This window comes from Kwoniella botswanensis, chromosome 1 (genome assembly GCF_036426115.1).
Source record: "Kwoniella botswanensis chromosome 1, complete sequence".
NCBI lineage: Eukaryota > Fungi > Basidiomycota > Tremellomycetes > Tremellales > Cryptococcaceae > Kwoniella > Kwoniella botswanensis.
This window is the reverse complement of record NC_088599.1, coordinates 5,721,930-5,740,678: the sequence shown is the minus strand read 5'-3', so window position 1 is coordinate 5,740,678 and position 18,749 is coordinate 5,721,930. Positions and strand designations below refer to the sequence as shown.

The window sequence follows — 18,749 nt, the reverse complement described above, 5'->3', positions numbered from 1 at the left end:
CCACACCGTTCAAGTTACTATCCAAAGGACATCTCCGCCTCCTATTGTATCTACTCTCTTCTGGTAGAGCTAATTGAAACTCTAAGCCATAGCTTCGGGAAAAGTCAATCTTGCTCTACTTCCATTCTCATGTCCGACAGCATGAGAATTATCATCGTAATCCGACAGCGAGTCTGATTTGGCTACGTGTCCTTTCGTAGACTTGACTTGATTGTTATTGTTATTGGCGTAAACGTCGTCCTGAAAACGCGAGTGACACGATCAGCCAAATCGAGATTGTGTCAATGCAAAATACAAGGAATGTCAGTAATTACTCACATGGATGTAAGTCTCTTGTTGGACAGTAACTTCAAGTTGAGTGGGTTTACGATTCGTCATGGCGTATACTTGGGGTGCCTATAGACATGGCATAACATTCAAAATCTCAGCATTACTACGCTACAGAGATACCTAAACACCTACAGCTCCAGATTTGGTGTCTGTGGTATTGACAGTAAACGATAACCTGGCATTCAGAGTGAAAAGTAAACCGACAGTATACGCCTTTGATTCAAGCGCCTTATTTTGTTTCAATTCGCACGGATTAGCTTGATTCACCAACGAGTGTGAATAAAATTAGCATAGATGGACTGTAAGTGAACTTACTTGAAATACGGCTCCGAGCAAGGACGAGGGCGTTTGAGCTATATTTTAATACGCGTACAAAGAACCATTGGTCAGTCCGTTGATGAATTCCTTTTCTTGAAGTGGGGAGGGCGGCAACTACTCACACCACTCGATGACATATGCCAAAGCTAGGAAAGTGGGTGGTAATTGAGCTTCGAAAGTCAATCTAATCAATCGAGTGACCATCCGATCGGTATGTGCCCAACTATATCAGATCAAACACGAGGAATAAAGAAAAAAGGACCTGTTAGATCATGTATATACTTCTGCTATAACAGTTCAGAGTCGAAAGCTTACCCGGATTTAGATTGGAGCAAACCCCAAAGAATACATGCAGCGATTAGCACGTCTGCAGCGGTAGTTGTGGCAGTCCAAGCTGAGGCGATAACATACTGTATGTCAGCTTTACAATGTCTTATAGCCAGAAGACTCCAGCCCAAGCTTACTGATCAGGGTAGGACCGGATTTATCGGCACCCAATAAACTGGGTTGTGAGCCGAACACAATGGTAACTCCTATACCACCGCCCGCGCTGGGATGTATGGACGAATCAGTGTTAGCACAGCAAGTATAGGAGGAGGATCTTTTTGTCAGATATACTGTATACTCACGCAGCGAGGATCAGTGCCTATATACAGACAACCGGTGAGTCAGTCATGCATCAAAGAGATGAAAGGGGAACAAGACACTCACCATAATAATAGCGTAGACGAATTTGTTCCTTCGTACGAGGAGATAAGCTATAAGTGGCACAGTACAGTAGGTCACCAAATGTTCACGGAGAATTCAGTACGGTACAGTGTAATATCGCTTGGTATGATGAGGCTGACTCACCTCTGTACGCAAAGAAGCTTTGGACCACACAGACACAGAGGACTACATGTGGCAAGAATGTTGTAGTCTCAGCACGAAATCGGCCCATATGGAAGTGGGATTCAATGTGGCGAAGGTTTTGAGGAGGGGTTAGACATACCATCGAATAAAGGCATCATCGCCAACCATCTAACTTCCAGCCAAGGTCTAAGACGTCCAAGTACAACGTTATCAGCCTGGCTTTCCATCCGGTACAGTCAATATAAGTGGGTGCAAGAGCAACTTACAACCATAAGCCATACGAGTCTACAAAGAGGTACGACATGTATACCCAATAATAACAAGTGATTGTGAAACTCCACAGCTACACATGAGTCAATGACGTTCAGACTACGTTGCGTACGTGAATGTACTTACCGAACACCAAAGTACAATCGCTTTCGTATAGAGTTTATCATTTCTCTGGTATCTATACCCAGCCAAATATGACCTTGATCAGATAACTAAAGCTTAATAGAAAAGAAGGAGATGGAAGTCCGCAAACCTGGTAAGAGAAGAGCAGAGAATAAGTTAGAACAGACTTACGTGAAATAACTTATAACTTGTAATAATAATACTCCAGCTAAGAACGTATCAATGATCAAAGAAGCCATCTGACATTCTGAATACATCGCGTATACACAGAAGCCTTCTGGATCAGCAGAAATCAACATAGGATTTTTCAAAAGAAGACTTACGAAGCATGAATCTCTGCTCAGAAAAGGGTATGGAAATAGGATCAGCGGGGTCGAGCTGTCATAATGATGATGATGAGGGAGGAGAAACAAACTCACAGCATCATTGGCGAACAACTCTTTAGCAGCAGCTTCATCGAACCCATCAATGATCTTATCTTTCTGAGCGTTGACGTTCATCTTATGGTAGTGCCACTATGAGTGTTCTCCTTGATGATCCTGAATAGGTGTGTAGGGAATGTGTGCTGTGTTTTGTGATATGTTGTAATTCAAAGTAACGAGGCAGAACGGTTGGGGGTGTTACAAGTACAACCCGTTACCTTACCTTAAAGTTGGTCGTTGAGAAGGAGAGGGGGGATATGTAATGATCGTCAAGTATTTATATCAGATTTTCCGTTTTCTGTCTTTCGTTTTTTCCCTTTTTTTTAGCCATCCGTGGGGCGTACTGTATTTTTAACTTCTTCTCTTGTTTGCGTATGGGAAGAGTATTTTTAGGGCTAGATCTTCCACTCTAATTACTCTGACCAAAAATTCAGTGTATCAAGAACAAGAGGGTGACAAGAAAAAGCGAAAGCGCAGTAATGTAAAGGACCTAAGAGAAACTAGAGTATCCTTCCTTCACGCCCGTTACCAAGCACATCAAAACCATATGTATACATACGTAGGTATGTCATGGCGAGATCCGAGTATCTGAGTATAGCGTATCGCGTGGTCAATCAGAGTCAGGTTGTCGTTGATGTTCATGTTGGCTTTGGCGAATTAATCCGGATCTTTGGTGCTGGTGTTGTTGCGCAATACTTCGATCGAAATGTATTGTACTGTATCAAGGTACAGTACAGTACTGGATGGACTGGTCATTCGCCATCAAATCCTGAAATGTGAATACGATAGGATATATAAAGGACCTATAGCATATGTTGTCTCCATTCAGACGATCTATCACCTATCATAACCTCCAATTGGGGAATCGGAAGTATATCCTATGTGAATTGTCAAAAGAGACATCCTTCTTCTTAGTACGAGTGCAGTCAATGATGATGGTTGTCAAGATGCCACCACACAAGTATGCTGTAACTTGCACTAGGTCAGTTCCCTAGATATGATCGTACGGATATAGTACGACCCTTAGAGGGATCTTGATGAGGATAGAGAAGATGTAGTCTACCTTTATTCTACTCAATCTGTGAAGCTGTCTTACTTTCCAGCAGAGTCATGTGTAAGTAGACAACATGAGATGCGATATTGTAAGTCTTCTCCCGAACGTTTTGAGGTGATTAATTCATTCAATTCATAAACATCAAGTGATCGACGAAAACCCACCAAACGATGATCAGAAGTCGACATACCTTTCGTGATGAAATAAAGTTTACTGCGCCCCTTACCGTATTTTACCTTGACCACGATGCCAATGCCTAAGCGCATCAACTAGATACAAAAACCCTCGGTGATCGCATTGTACTTGTACTTGTGTATCCCTGGGACCTGCACACCTAGCCGGCGGTATATCATGCGTGATCTAGGCTGGAAGGACTGAGAAGAAGAGTTACGACTAGGTAGATCTCCGCGTTGGCATGCATGAGGATCGAGGGAGAAATAAAAACATCTTTCATCCAAATATCCTAGATTCGATCTGCCTGAAAAGTACGGGTATGAACGATGTTGCTATAAGACCTAGTCCAGTATAGACCCCGACTTTAGTGAGGACTGCGAAAGCAGGGTTGGCATGTCAGCACATGGTCACATCCGAAATGTGCGGATGGAGACGCAGTTTCACAACCACACGATAACAACAGGAGATGATTCGAAGCTTCCACCTCCAGCATCAGGAGAGGGACCAAACAGTAGAGACAAGATGAAAATCTCCCCATCTCGAATCTCTCACAATGACAAGCAATGTTTCCCAAAATATGATCTGTAACCAAGACCGACTCACCTTCTGCATCATACTTCGCTCTGTCACCTTTCCGTTTGTTCATCCTGACCAATACTCTAATCTCCTCATCCTTTCTCTTTTTCTCTTTTTCTTTTTCTGTAGTATTACTGTTATTCATCCTCTTCCTCAATCCTTCACTCTCAGCGTAAGGAGGTGATTTCAATTCTTTCCCATTCAACAAAGGTGAATCTACAGGTGAGATGCCAGTCGAAGAATCAGTTTCACCAATTTGGAGATCCACCACTGAAGGGATATGTCTGAATGCAATCTTCGTAGGTACTTCTTGATAATCACTATTTCAATTTCATCTCATTAGCCATGTTATTGAGAGATTGTCAATAGTGCTAAGTTGGAGAGAGGGCAAAACCTACGTGGCAGCTTTATAGAACCTTCTTGTAGGTAGATGACTTCCTGAGAGTTTCGAGATCACCCTAAATATAGGTGGGAGTATACGAAGTAAAGAGGCCTTCACGACTAATCTCCAAGCGAACATCAATCCTAGACCTATATCGTTCCAAGTTAGCTATGTCCGTGCTTTGAGTTTCCACGGGGCTCACCTAATATCAACCTGAAAATAGCTATTCCAACACCAACGAAAAAGCCTCTACCAAATGGTTCTCGCTGTACAAGAGCTGGTAAAGCTTGATTCGTTACAACTCCCCACCAATGCCCCAAGAATGAACCTAGTATGACTGAGAGGACGGCAATGGCATCTTCAAAGCATGGGCAATCATCTAACGGTTGAGGATGGTAATGTACCAGTGCGAGGGTGAGGGGGACAGTGATACCGGGAACTGTATCGGACGTATAGTATTTCAGCATCATTGCTCGTCTCGACATTGGTAGCAATTGAGGTCAGAGAGAAATGAGATGATGAGATGAACTCACCTAACCATGTACCTGTATTCACCCATGCTTCCGTCTGATCTCCTACCAGTATCCAAAATAGCCAGCAGGCTGTGCCCATCAGACCACCTCCTATGATGTCGGCTACGAGTATAGAGATGATATTATTACATGTCTACCGGTGGATATGGGTAAGAGAGAAGTAATCGCAGTACGTACCTGTCGAATGCATTCCCGTATACAGTCTTCCTCCTATTACACTGGCAGCGTATATCGTCAGGACTACAACCCACTCGTAAGCATGTGTGCTATTGCGTTTCTTAAGCATGCATAACCACTCACATATCCATCCAACAATGACCGTAGGCATTCCAACATGACCTCGAAGTTCGTACAACCATTGCCCGAAGAAAAGAGCGATGCTGGTCGAGTTGGTAGAATGGGAAGAAGGAAAGCCTGTTCCAGGATCATCAGGTAAAGGCATTCAGGAAGGAATGCATGAAATGAGCTCACCGTATTCATGGTGATGCGTGCTCATACCTAACAATTCATGAGGATCAGCTACCATACATCGCAGAAGCAGACAAAAAAGCGTATGCCGTAAATAACTCACTCAGACGTATCACAGGTGGACTATATGGTCTAGGTGTACACACCAGATCTTTCGCAAAGGAAGAAACGTATATTCCCATACCCACAACATGGAGTAATCTGATACGATGCTCAGGTGAGCTTGGGTCTCGTTGAGTAGTCAACAGGAGATGGAGTAGCTCACACTCTACCTTTCAGTGGGAAACCAAAGAAGAACAGTACCGGTAAGAAGGTCATGAAGAATGTATGTGCTGGGCATGGAGAACCAGGTGTTAGCTTTACCACGTCTTCACAAGGTCGTCCCCTTGACACAATCATCGCCTCATCTACTAGTTCTACCTCTCAATATACTGCTCAAAGCCTCAACTCACTCCCAAATATAGCCGTCCAATAAAAAAACTGATCCCTGCTATCATTCCTTACTCTCTTTTGCCAATCAGCCATCCAATCTTTCTCCTCCCTCAGCCTCTTTACCAGCCTCCTCCTCAGCCATGCTCGCCAAGAAGGGAGATACCGATCGTATATCTCATCAGGTTGACAACCCGGTTCCCACTCTGTTTTAAGCTTTGAGTCGTGTGAAGGTGAATGTTGGAATACAGCTGTTTCTGCTCTTGCTGGGTGAGCCAGGTGGTTTGACGATGACATTTTTCGCTTTGGGTTGTTATATCCTCGAACCGAGCATCGTTTCTTCTGATAATGAGGAGGTGGGAAAGTCGAATTGGTTTACTACAACTGTTTATGGGCTTTCTTGCTCGGACAGAGACAAACGGTTATCTTTTGATTTCTCGAATAACCGTGTAACGAGAGTAGCTGTCAACAGGTATGTGCGTGTGGCCCCGCATTCATCGATCAAACACTAAGAAAGGCGTGCGTATACACAGAGATGAGGTCCAGTAGGCACGCCAGAGGTCACCTCTTGCACCTCCACGTTCGAGGTCAACTTATATCGCAGCATCATATTACCTGTCCGTGGATAATCACGATAACTCATAACAGCGTAGACCTCAGCGCAGACATATCGCGACTATACAGACCAAACCCGGGAAGAAAGAAATACAGTGTTGGGAAAAATGTCGGAAACGTACGCTTCGATAAAGGTGAGTCGACCTACATCTCACCCACTCTTCAAGCTTCAAGCTTCGTTCAAATGGAAATTCATCGAGCTGACGATATAATCTCTCACTCCGTTAGACCCTTCATTCGAGTCTCCCCTCATTCCAACCATCTATATCCACATCACTACTTCCAAGTATAGCCCTGATATCCCTCTTGGCTTTCTTCGCTTTGACTTTCCTGTTCACAACGTGAGTTCTCATCACGAATATATCGCCAAACAACCAGGAACTACGGAAATGAAATATTGATGATGGTATATAACGTAGGTTACCGAAATCCAAAGTACCCATTCCTGAAATAACGACTGCGCTGCTGGCATCTGCTCTTGCTGGCGGTGGAGTAGTAGCGTTATTTTGCACGTTGGGCGTATATGTGTGATGTAAATCCGCAACCGTCGTCGATCATACCGAGGAATAGAAGGATGATTTAGGTTATAAGAGCAGACGAGGTCGAAGATATAGAGAGACTGTCTTTTGTAAGATATCAATCATCATGTATATTATCTTTCTCACTTGGAAGTATCTACTGGGTGTATGGGATATGTCATATACGCGTGAATCCCTAATATGTTTACAGGATCTGGTAATACTGATTCAACAATTCTTCTCTATAATTATAACGACAAGGAAGAAATGAAGAAGCGGCGCCTGTTTAGATATCTTCTTTCAAAATATGGCAGTATGGCAGTGAAAGAGAATAGGATTGAGAGGTATACGAACAGAATATTCACCAAACTCTTCTTTCTTCGATCTAGATCTTTCCTGTGTTTTCCAAAAACCTTCGTTAAAACGAGTTCCACCTAGTCGTACCATCATCCTTGACTTTCTCTGAATGACCTCGGCCTTCATCTCCTGTTGCTTTCTTCTCTTGGGCCATTGTGAGAACATCTTCTATGCCAATACTTACGATAAGAAGCATCCACACCGAAAATTGAGGACTATAAACTATAAGTAAGGAGCAGCAATCAGTGGCTACCTCGATCCATTACTGGTTGTATGTGGAAACTGTCTACTTACTCAAATTCAAAGCTTACTAGGTTTCCTCCAATATCTCTCGACAAAGTATGAATCCAGCCGCAGTTATGATTGCTGTAATCCCCATAGCACCTGTAGCTGCCTTCTGATAAATAGCGAAGAGACTTCCAGAGGGAACATTACCGATTGAAGCTTGAATGGCAGCTGCTTTGGTACCTTTGTAAAGTGGCAAAATCAAGTCAAAGTTAGTGGTAAACATCATGTCTTGGTACGATGTACCGTATATGGTATCATAATTAGAAAGATGTCTCAGGCTGTCGCCGAGTGACCGTACCTTCTCTAACACCTCCTGAGCCAAACCCAAGCATATTCAATACTAGTCCAATCATCGACCCAGGAAGAGCTAATATACTCAGCACAATGGCCACAAAGACACTTCGGTATGGATAGTCTGTGATGTATCCATACCTACTATACCGACTTGGTATACTAACTGCTTGACTCTGCCAGCATTGGCGATCCATTCGATGGAGGCAAGTTTCTCGATAATGTATCGAGTTGCGGAGTGGACGGACACGGCTGAGAAGTAAAAAAGCGGCTGTGAAGGTAACGACGATCATCGTTGTTATCAGAAGGGATGGGAGGGTGTTGAGGTTGGTCGTTTTGGTCTTTTTGGTATTTTTGACCCTGGTCATTGAAATTGTTACTGCCGTGGGTTTGCTGAGGGCTGCAAGATTGACGTTGTATAATAGAATGAGAAATACCGTTGAGATTGATCGATCTATAAGGAATGGATAAAGAAAGGAATTAAGAAGTAAAGGCGTACATTCTGTGGTTGATGGTCGTGTTGTGGTCAGGATGCTTTCAGTGACATACACGGCGTATACATCAAAATGCTTCTCGTGTGTGTGCCATACATTGAGTTCTGATCACATCAGCTCAGCATCTGCCTCAAACATGAATGCACACAGTGCTCAGTACTCTGACCATGTCACATCGTATAATCAGAAAGTTCATATCAACATGCATAAAGATGAAATAATCCATATCAATTAATTATTGTACGTACACAACCTAGTAAACGATAAGTTACTCGTCAGATAAACCTCTTCAACTCCCTATAACCCCTTCCTCCTCCCATGGTATTCTCATAAACAGCTTTACCCACTACGCTCGCAACTGACGTAGAAATTGAACTTGCCTCCCTACCATCATTCTTCTTTCCCCAAAGCCATTTCCAACCTACTCCCACAAGGGCTGCACCTCCCCTAACGATACGGTCTAAGACGGGTTTACCATACCCTTCCATACCTGCCGATTGGATGTGGGCGAAAAACCCTCGTGCGGTCAATTTACCAATTGCTCGTTTGGGCGATGGATGCTGCTGAGCCTGTAATCACATCGTCCATTATTTTTGAACCTAGTCAGCATGTCTTATACACAAAGTGCGTGTCATACCGAGATGAGAAAGATAGACAGACGTACCAGCAACAGGACCAAGTCTACTAAATCCAAGTCCAACCAAAACCGGTTCAGTAAGTAACCATGGAGCTATAAACAGACCTATATCCATAGCTATAAATGCAGCTTCTTTGGGATGCTCTTCTACCCATTTGATAGTATTCGCAGGTAGATCTTCCCATCTGATTGTAACAAGTACATTTTCAACTTCGGTGAGTCGATCTCTGAAACGATTTTGAATATGAACATTATCGATTTGAGTGAAGTTGACTGCGGCCATACTGCCTATGAGATCGTCCGGGATGAGGTTTTCGAGGAAATTCTTTGCGTAGGATGGTGCGATTGTCCAGTTGATATTTACCATTGCATCCACCATTGTGGGAGTAGATGGATTACAGTGGAAGATACACCACGACCATGCTGAGGTGGTGAGGAAGGGAAGGAAGAATGAGAGCATCGTTGGGTTATTATGTCATATAGGAGGATAAGGTCGAGATGAGATCGATTATGTTGGACTGGGTTTTCTTGTGGTTGTTCTTATAGCGTGTAACAGAGAAAGGAAGGTGAGAAAGAAGAAGAAGGAGAAAGAGAAAAGGACTTTTCTTCATGCATGTTGATGGCAACAAAGAATATCTATGACTGTACACAAACAAGATGTACGTACCACCCTACACAATTCCATCCATCCATCCTTCTTCTGTGGCACATACATCTGCTTCTACTGTAAAAACATTTCGACTTCATGGATCATACCTTCCCGCTTAATCTACCATTTATACCATCCATCACTCTCGGTATAAAGTTGTATTGTTCTGCGAACATCGTATCAGTGAACTGCCGGACATTGGCCAAAAAGTGTAACCAGCTCACCTCCACCAATTCGTACTGCCAGATGGTATCCTACAGCTATCAACAGCAACAGCAACGTCCATTTCATTTTATCTATTATATCTATTCCACCCGAAGAGATATGATCAGTATACAGTACATATAATGACCAACATCCCAACAGTGGGATGTCACAGACCTCGTTACTCTTTCTGAATCATGTTTGTGATCAGTGAAAGAAGAGCAACTCACCTGATATCTTCACCGAGGTGCTCTCCCCACCTTTCCAGACCTGATAATTCCTATCGATATTCTCAGGTTTGAACGATGACATATGTACGTTCTTAGCCAAGAAAGAGTGCGTTGGAAGGTGACTGAGAGTTATCGGAATCAAACAAAACGAAAGAACAACAAATAAGCTTTCGTCAATGTAACGAATCGAGGTGAGTGTACAGTGTAGATTGACTCACTATATCGATATACTAGGTGTTGAGAAGACGTTCATGAGAACGGTTAAACCCGCTCGCGACAATGGTCGAACGTAATCGTTCTCTACAAATAACCTAAATCTCAATCATGCTTCTCTCGAAGGATTATGGACAGTGATCCTGAACAAGATGAAGGGATTTACCATTCTCTTCCTGTCCAAACTGAATTTTCTCTACACCCATTTCGACTTCCTAAAGACCACGAAAAGGGGAGCATCAGTCATTGTTTCTCTAACGCGTTCCATCAATGGGTAGTCCACTTCTAAGCATTGCTGATCTGACGCAGTATGATTTCCTTCTGGTATTCGTATCTTCGTCCATTGCTTCTCAAATTGAGACCACTCCACTCACTCCAGCTTGCAAGAAATCCTCTCCCCTCTTAACCTCTTCCAACCCAACAGACCAATCTTTTTCATCAGGCTCACCAACCGGTGCGAAATCAGAATTATCAAAGAAGGTCATCCTCAACCATGCTTTACCCTGTAGGACATTATCGGCTTGTTGGGGCAACACGTCGGTTGATATGTAGATCACTGAAGAGGATTTATATTTCTGAGCGAAAGTCGTTAAATCCTATATATTCCAAATGACACGAATCATACGATTTTATTCGTTAGTTATCATGCTTGGTCCTCACGTGAAGATGGACACAAAATCAGCTTACTCGATGAAATCCTCTAATATTATCTGCTCAGCATCATCATCATCATCATCATCACATCAGTCAACCAGAACTTATATATTCATCTATACGAACCGCTCGCTCGCACTTACTCTCCCCGTATTCCGATCCAGCATACAAGACCAAAACTTCCTTCCCGTCAAAATACTTTTCAACATCATCGATGGATTTCCCAGATGGTTCTTCTAATCTGATTCTACGCAATAATGGATCGGGTGAGTTGTATAGACCCGATTGACCGACTAGATCAGGAGGGATGTCCATTGGAGATGACATGGTGAGTTCGGGATATGATACGAGGTGGGGTTCGGTCAGATGCAGAGATAATTGATTCTGTTGGGTGATGGATTTTACTCTGTAGGTATGCTATGATGTTTTCTGTTTGTCATATAAATACAAGGACAACGTTTGCATGGATGGATGGATGACCGCCGGTGATACCAAGCTAAAAGTGAGGATGGGGCTCCACCAATATGCTATCGGTAAAAAGATCCATTACAATACTTCTCTTCTCTTGTCTTGTCTCTTGTCTTCTCTGTCGTTACAAAGTCATCGAGATATACAATCATCTATAAATATCCACGCCGACTGAAGCAAGATGGTCGTGAGTTGACGTCAGATCTCTGACCAGGGAGGTATAGATGTATACATGTAGGCTAACAAGCCACATGAGTCCAGAAACTATGCGTTTACATATCGATGGAATTGGAAGGTATCAAAGAGGTCGTACCCTTAGATGAAGATTACGAGTATTTCTTCACTGTGAGTCCAGCTGAATGTGATATAATGTACCATCATCTACTTGGGAGTCATCGGTCAGCTGGCTAGTAGACGGTTACTGATCTTCATTCTCTGTTTTGGCAGGTCCAATGTTCATCATGTAGGGAAGTACATCCCAAAACAGTAAGCTTCAATCAGAAGGTGAGTTTCATCTAGTATTCAACAAATCATCTGAGAGTGAGAGAGAGAGGCAGAGGGGGGGATCGAGTGAGTGTAGGGATGAGTGATGTTGAAGATGATTTTATACTTTTCAAGATCCGCTTATGCTGATTCTGTTCGCTTGTTACCAACGTACAGGAGGAACACGAGATTTCAGGATCAAAAGGTTCAGCTCATTTCGTATGGAGATGTGGTAATTGTAAGGTAAGTCATGACCTTATTCATCCATTCATATCCTCTCATTTCGAACGTACAGCATAACATCGATCGTGCTCTTCGGTATTTTTTCTTGTATCTAATTCCGTGACTGAAACGCAGCTAGCTAACCTTCCATCTCTTTCTTCGCAGAAAGAACACTCAGCCTCATTCGCACCCTCCAACCCCTCCCCCAAATCAAAATCTAAGTCCACCTCACCTATACCTTACTCCTCCACCAACGGGGCTTTCGAATCATTGATATCATTAGACTGTAGAGGATTGGAATTCACCGAATTCCATTTCAGAGGTAGGTGGAAAGCTAAAGCAGAAGAAGGAAAGGAGTTCGAGATTGATTGGGATGAACTGCATAAGGAGAACGAAGATAGATGGGATGATTATGATGATGAGGCGGGTGTGGCTGTTAGTGTGAGTGAATTGAAAAGTAAGATTGAAAGGGCGTAATATGTTTTTGGCGCTTCTCTTTGCTTTGCCTCGTGTGTAGAGTAGACAAAAATCGAGATGTAATGATGATAATGATAAAGAGAACGATGTGAGTTTACAGATATATACAATTTCACATCATCTCATTATTTGATCTATTCTAAGAATTACTTTCGATCTGTCCATCACAAGTCAATCGCCAATTTGTCCCACATTATCCTGATCTCATCTTGACGATGGAAATACTGTCGACCCTCAACTTCATCTTTAATGTCCTTCATTGCCAGTTTTGTTTATACCCACTGAGACTTCTCCCATGAAGGATCTTGCAAGAAAGCACACAGAACTTTACTTCCAGTTTGCAACAGTGGATGTCCAGCTACGATCTCTAGGAATCGCTGTAATCCTTCTCTACGTTGTTCGATTATCTCGTCAGTGAATCGATTGGTAAATACCTGATATAGGGAGAGATTAAGCAAGATACAAAATCAGCATAATCAAATTCCAAGTGGAGTAGGTTATTTGAACTGGGCAAAAGGAGATCCTCGACACTCACTTTACCAGGTAAAGGAGGGATATTGACTCTTGTACTTTCCCTTTCCAATATATCTCGGAAAGCCTCGAAATCGGAGTATCGTCTACGTACAACTGAATGACGGAGTTTGAATGCTGGGATGTTTGTCTATTAACCAAAAACACGGTGTTAGCGGCTACCATGAATAAGAAAAGTGAATATCGGGAATATTGGGAAGTGAGGGAGACGAATAAGGAATGGCTAATCAAGAATGGATACAGTGTCGTTCATTCTTCCATGAGTCAAATACAGCACCTCATTGCTCTCATAAGACCATGTGATAACTCTCATGAACATGACATGATATGATACGATATTGGCAACTCACCATACAAACAATTTCGTAATCCGTATACATCTTTCTCCCAATCCCATGAGTCATCGGATTCCTAATTTCGATCTCCAGAAAGCTCTCGGGAACAGCGTACATCTCATCGAACGTCTGGGGCCGACCGGCCATACGAGCCATCTCGGAGAAGGTCAATCGGGCTGAAGAGTCGGTTCGGACAAAGGGGGAGTGGGTCACTTCGACTGTACAACATCAGAAGATGGTCAGCTCAAGGTATATCTTTATGACATGATATGGAATGAAGGGGGTTGGAATTGCATGATCCTTATCCGTTGTAACATCGGAATGAAAACCACCGATGGATAAGATAGGAAGATCGTTTTATATATAGATAGTCTACCAAGAACAGCTTTGAAAGTGAAATTGAGAAACCCACCAGGTGGACTCTGAGGGGTCTGACCATACCCGGCCCCTCCTCCAGGTTGACCGAAGTAACCTTGCTGCTGTCCATAACCCTGTTGTGGTGACTGTTGATACCCTTGCTGGGGAGTCTGTTGCGGTTGTTGCTGTTGTGGGTAATTCGAATATCCCTGCTGAGGTGGGTTGAACCCTTGGGAAGTTTGACTATAGGGCGATTGGAATGCTTGATGCGATGATGCGTTGGAAGGTGATTGTGGGTTTTGGGATTGGTAGTTCTGATAAGGCTGTTGTGGTTGTTGTTGCTGAGGAGGAGACTGGTAGTATGCTATTTTATGTTCCACCGTCAATCAAGGGAATCAATTAGATTAGCTGAGATGAGATGAGATGCCAGGAGAGATAAGGTAGTGAGTAGGACGTACGATTGCTTTCGTATGGCTGTGACTGACTCATCCTGCTTGACTGATCTACTGGTTGTGATGGTCAATTATAGTTGTATTGTTGAATAAATGATGACGATGACTTGACAAAGCAGCTTACAGCCAAGTCACAGGAGACCATTGTTGCCATTACCATCACCATCAGATATCGTGCTATGACCACCTCACGCTATACTCACTCGGCTCAGCCCGGATAGACTGATACTGGATCATGACGTGGATATACTTGGCCCCCCCTTTGCTGCCACGTGTACAGCATAGGTGGAGGTGGAGACCCCCTGCGTATAACCTGTTTAAAGATGATCGAGAAGCGTCACTCTATAGCAGATAGATCCAACGTTCAACATTCCTTCCCTCTTCCTTCTTCTTACCAGAACACAACACACGATGAGCTGTCCACATATCAACAACATAGCAGGTAGCTTGAGACCGCCCACCGTGGCTCAGCAGGTACATAGGTGAGCTAACAATCTCTGACTGCTGATGTCCACCCTCGGTCGGGTATGTTGTAGCTCACCGATTGATCATCCTAATCAGAGAGGAGTGCACGCTCTGTTTCGATGGACAGGTGAGTAAGCTACCCCGTCTCTACCTTTCATGTGAGACATTGATAGCTTACGGTGCATCTTCGATACATAGGACGACCCAGAAGGTGTCTTGGTCTGCTTACAGTGTTTCAACGGAGGTTGTTTCGGCGAAGGAAGGAGACATGCGTATCTGCATGCGGAGAAGACGGGTCATCATCTTGGGGTGGTAGTCAAACGTACGAGGAAAGAGGGGAAGAAAAGGGTAAGTCGACTCTCCTATGGGAGGGACATGGCGTGATGAGGGGTGGCGTTGAGTGATGTTCGATGTGATAGGGTCGGGGTGGCAAGTCTAGTTGTTGTCAGATCATGAAAGGGAGGAATGGAGTACAGGTACTGATGTTGTGATCCTGCAGGATTCGACCGAACCTCCAATGAAGAAACTTGCTATTTCCGCTCCAAAAGATGAAGAACTATACAACGTTTCCACTTCGTTACGATGTTTTAGCTGCTCTCCCGTGGGAGAAGCTATACATTCCGATGATGAAAAGGTAAGTTGATCTTTTATACGGGTGCAAGGAAAAATCAGCTGACGATATAGTTCTAGGTCAAATTCGTTGTAGAAGGTATAATGAAAGCCCTCTCGTCAGCACAACAATCAGAAGTCAAAGCGTGGGAAGAAGAGATATTACCTTGTGAACATACTTTGACATTACAGCAGGAACCAGTCATAAATATTGGTCATGGTGAGCTACCTATATTGAGGATGTGTTGATACATAGCTTACCTCTATACCCGATCAGTCCCATCACAATGCTCTTCCTGTGATCTCACTTCGAATTTATGGCTTTGTCTAACTTGTGGATTGGCAAATTGCGGAAGACAGCAGTATGGTGGTATAGGTGGGAATGGACATGCTCTGGAGCATTTCAAGGACACTGGACATATGTTAGGTGTCAAGATGGGGACTATCACCCCCGAGGGTACAGCAGGTATGTCAGCTAGGGAATCAGCCGTGCCGCAACGCGAAAAGCTGATCTGCTCAATGTAGATATCTATTGTTATGCTTGTGATGATGCGAAGGTAGATCCGGATCTACCCAGACATCTACAAGCGTTCGGCATAGAAGTTCTGGGTCAGACCAAGACTGAGAAATCAATGACTGAGTTGGTAAGCTACTCGTTCTTCTCCTTCCAGGCACAATCTAGCTGACATGAAGTATCAGCAACTCGAACAAAACCTCAAATTCGATTTCTCGATGACTGGCGATGATGGGAAAGAGCTTGAGCCTGTATTTGGACAAGGCCTAACTGGGTTGAAGAATTTGGGTAACAGGTCCGTACGAATAGCAATTCATCATGCAGATTTCAGGATCATGGCTGACTCATCATTCGTAGCTGTTACATGGCTTCAGTACTTCAAACTCTCTTCTCGCTTCCCGCTTATCGATCACGTTATACATCTGAAACCGCTCAAAGCCACTTCCAAACCTGCCCTAAACTCCCTGCGGAATGTCTTGAATGTCAGATGTTAAAACTCGGTGATGGTCTGTTATCTGGACGATATTCGCATCGAGCCAAACTACCACCACCATCAACGACCGATTTCGATGGCGATGCCGAAACGCCGAGATTCCAGGAAGGGATTAAACCTAGTCAATTCAAGGCATTGATAGGTAAAGGCCACGAGGAGTTTTCGACAATGCGACAACAAGATTCGGAAGAGTTCCTGCAACATCTCCTTACAAAGTTACGATCAGAAGCGAAATCACAAGGAAGAAGTGAATATAATGAACCTACGAGAATGACCAAGTTTGGCATGGAGCAGAAATTACAATGTACGGGATGTAAGAAGGTGGGATTACAAGTAGAACCTGTAGATCTGGCGAGTTTACCTGTCGATGCTATCGAAGCTGGTACGGATGAAGAAGGTAGAAAAGTTTGGAAGGAGGTACAATTAGAAGACTGTATCCAGGCTTTGTGCGGTGAAGAGACCATTGAGGGGTATGAATGTGAGACGTGTGGCGGGAAGAGGACAGCTATAAAGTGAGCTAGCTCAAGTGTAACAAGTTAACAGAGCTGACCGAAGTTGCGTTGGGATAGATCAACAAAGTTCAAAACGTTCCCTGAGCTTTTGGTATTGCACATGAAGAAGTTCCAGCTGGTGAACTGGGTGCCAACGAAACTTGGTAAGTGTAACCAAAGGAGCGTATTGTGTCATGCGATCTCGACTGACTTTTACCGTATATCCTATTAGAGATACCCGCAAAAGTTCCTGATATCCTCACTCTCGACTCTCTCCTTTCTCAGGGCCTCCAACCAGGAGAAGAGGAGATGACTATCAAATCCACTTCTTCCGCACCTTCCCTACCCGAGTTCAACGCTACTGCCATGTCTCAACTCGAAGCTATGGGATTCCCTACTGTCCGTTGTCAAAAGGCTTTGTTGGCTACTGGCAATTCTGATGCTGAAGTGGCTATGGGTTGGCTGTTTGAACACATGGAAGATCCCGGTTAGTTAATTCACACGAGCAGTTGAATGGTCTAGCTAATATGGTGGGATGTTTTGTAGATATCGATTCTCCCATACAGCTACAAGCTCCTTCTCACGCAGCTACCAGCGAACCTTCGCCTGATCAAATTGCTATGATAAGTGATATGGGATTTACAGCTAATCAAGCTAGGAAGGCGTTAAGGGAGTCGGTGAGTCATCGTCAATACTACTCATCCGCTACCAGTATGTCTGATCGAGGTGGTTCACTTTGATAGGATGGTAATCCCGAAAGAGCCATCGAGTGGTTATTCTCCAACCCAGATGATCAAGGTGAAGATTCAGCTCCTCTTGGTGTGACTGCTCCTTCATCTGAAAGTAAAGCGGAAGATGCCATTGGAGGATCAGATTCGTTACCTGCTGAATATCGATTGAAAGCTTTCATCTCTCACAAAGGACCTTCAGTCCATTCTGGACATTATGTCGCTACAATTAGGAACCCACAACAAACTGGGAACGAGGACGAATGGGTTTTGTTCAACGATGAAAAAGTTGTGAGAGCTGGGTCAGGGGGTGGGGAAGACATGAGGGAGAAGGCTTATTTGTATGTATACGAGAGGGTGTAGTTGGTCTAGTATGATAATTATATGTTTAGTCCCATGTCATAATGCATTGTTGAAAAGTCATGTGGTTGCCAAATTGTGAATTGCAGAAATCAAATCTCGTCATAAACGTGGTATTGTAAGGGTAACTAACGGGATGAACTGGTCCGGAGCGTCCGGGTAAAGTGATGCAGTGACAGTGCAGTGATCAGATCCAGACTTTATGAGACATCCAATGCGCAGTCGAAAGCATCTTCTTGGCACAGCGCTCATATCTTACAGAGATGATTCCGTTGTTCTGTTGCGCAGTTGTTCGTAGTAACACAACCTGGGAGATAGATGATAAATCTATAGACTTGTTACCTTGTTTCTTGTTATCTTTCGATATGATTTGACCATTTACACTGCTGGGCGAAATAGCATACACACACACATAAAGGATCACTCACTCTCAAGTCAGCAAATCAACAAATCAACGGAAATCCGGACACCAAACCGAGAGAACACCCTACTCTTTTAGATGAACAACCTCGGGTATAGAAGACTTTCTAGCTTTCTAGACGATCGGTTGATTGATGCCTGAGGAATCGATCAAGATCCGAAGATCCGAAGATCCAAAGATCCAAAGATCCAAGATCCAAAATTGATTTGAACGATAACGATTGATCTGGAGAGATAATAGGAAGATCTATCATATATCCATC

General features: G+C 43.6%; 9 protein-coding genes across 9 annotated transcripts; 3 read left to right on the top strand and 6 right to left on the bottom strand.

Moving 5' to 3' along the window:
• Positions 1-81: 81 nt before the first annotated feature.
• On the bottom strand, positions 82-2,393 carry L199_002146 (uncharacterized protein; the record flags this gene model as incomplete). The annotated part of the gene is made up of 15 exons (XM_064887894.1): positions 82-240; positions 319-396; positions 463-558; positions 646-683; positions 771-871; positions 964-1,042; positions 1,113-1,198; positions 1,278-1,294; positions 1,360-1,406; positions 1,501-1,542; positions 1,640-1,686; positions 1,767-1,843; positions 1,897-1,948; positions 2,065-2,132; positions 2,217-2,393. The coding sequence occupies 15 exons, from the start codon at positions 2,391-2,393 to the stop codon at positions 82-84; spliced, it is 1,164 nt and encodes a 387-aa protein (XP_064743966.1).
• A 1,426-nt stretch (positions 2,394-3,819) lies between these two features.
• L199_002145 (uncharacterized protein) lies at positions 3,820-6,228 on the bottom strand (the record flags this gene model as incomplete). The annotated part of the gene is made up of 11 exons (XM_064887893.1): positions 3,820-3,917; positions 4,147-4,439; positions 4,518-4,650; positions 4,704-4,940; positions 5,035-5,136; positions 5,212-5,274; positions 5,335-5,448; positions 5,506-5,532; positions 5,606-5,703; positions 5,768-5,834; positions 5,955-6,228. The coding sequence occupies 11 exons, from the start codon at positions 6,226-6,228 to the stop codon at positions 3,820-3,822; spliced, it is 1,506 nt and encodes a 501-aa protein (XP_064743965.1).
• Positions 6,229-6,653: 425 nt separating this feature from the next.
• On the top strand, positions 6,654-7,077 carry L199_002144 (uncharacterized protein; the record flags this gene model as incomplete). Its single annotated transcript, XM_064887892.1, has 3 exons — positions 6,654-6,680; positions 6,775-6,887; positions 6,966-7,077. 3 exons carry the CDS (start codon positions 6,654-6,656, stop codon positions 7,075-7,077), a joined length of 252 nt encoding a protein of 83 aa, XP_064743964.1.
• Positions 7,078-7,482: 405 nt separating this feature from the next.
• L199_002143 (uncharacterized protein) lies at positions 7,483-7,935 on the bottom strand (the record flags this gene model as incomplete). The annotated part of the gene is made up of 2 exons (XM_064887891.1): positions 7,483-7,636; positions 7,733-7,935. 2 exons carry the CDS (start codon positions 7,933-7,935, stop codon positions 7,483-7,485), a joined length of 357 nt encoding a protein of 118 aa, XP_064743963.1.
• An 834-nt stretch (positions 7,936-8,769) lies between these two features.
• On the bottom strand, positions 8,770-9,591 carry L199_002142 (uncharacterized protein; the record flags this gene model as incomplete). The annotated part of the gene is made up of 3 exons (XM_064887890.1): positions 8,770-8,941; positions 9,030-9,063; positions 9,159-9,591. The coding sequence occupies 3 exons, from the start codon at positions 9,589-9,591 to the stop codon at positions 8,770-8,772; spliced, it is 639 nt and encodes a 212-aa protein (XP_064743962.1).
• Positions 9,592-9,881: 290 nt separating this feature from the next.
• On the bottom strand, positions 9,882-11,408 carry L199_002141 (uncharacterized protein; the record flags this gene model as incomplete). The annotated part of the gene is made up of 8 exons (XM_064887889.1): positions 9,882-9,946; positions 10,005-10,085; positions 10,215-10,336; positions 10,433-10,514; positions 10,594-10,642; positions 10,802-11,023; positions 11,115-11,137; positions 11,225-11,408. 8 exons carry the CDS (start codon positions 11,406-11,408, stop codon positions 9,882-9,884), a joined length of 828 nt encoding a protein of 275 aa, XP_064743961.1.
• Positions 11,409-11,831: 423 nt separating this feature from the next.
• L199_002140 (uncharacterized protein) lies at positions 11,832-12,731 on the top strand (the record flags this gene model as incomplete). Its single annotated transcript, XM_064887888.1, has 4 exons — positions 11,832-11,894; positions 11,997-12,053; positions 12,210-12,275; positions 12,420-12,731. The coding sequence occupies 4 exons, from the start codon at positions 11,832-11,834 to the stop codon at positions 12,729-12,731; spliced, it is 498 nt and encodes a 165-aa protein (XP_064743960.1).
• A 272-nt stretch (positions 12,732-13,003) lies between these two features.
• On the bottom strand, positions 13,004-14,443 carry L199_002139 (sorting nexin-3; the record flags this gene model as incomplete). Its single annotated transcript, XM_064887887.1, has 5 exons — positions 13,004-13,165; positions 13,267-13,392; positions 13,613-13,815; positions 14,010-14,318; positions 14,413-14,443. 5 exons carry the CDS (start codon positions 14,441-14,443, stop codon positions 13,004-13,006), a joined length of 831 nt encoding a protein of 276 aa, XP_064743959.1.
• A 374-nt stretch (positions 14,444-14,817) lies between these two features.
• L199_002138 (uncharacterized protein) lies at positions 14,818-18,069 on the top strand (the record flags this gene model as incomplete). The annotated part of the gene is made up of 13 exons (XM_064887886.1): positions 14,818-14,888; positions 14,968-14,998; positions 15,070-15,219; positions 15,371-15,505; positions 15,562-15,700; positions 15,758-15,946; positions 16,006-16,124; positions 16,180-16,289; positions 16,352-16,999; positions 17,057-17,142; positions 17,211-17,465; positions 17,525-17,655; positions 17,722-18,069. 13 exons carry the CDS (start codon positions 14,818-14,820, stop codon positions 18,067-18,069), a joined length of 2,412 nt encoding a protein of 803 aa, XP_064743958.1.
• Between the last annotated feature and the right edge of the window lie 680 nt (positions 18,070-18,749).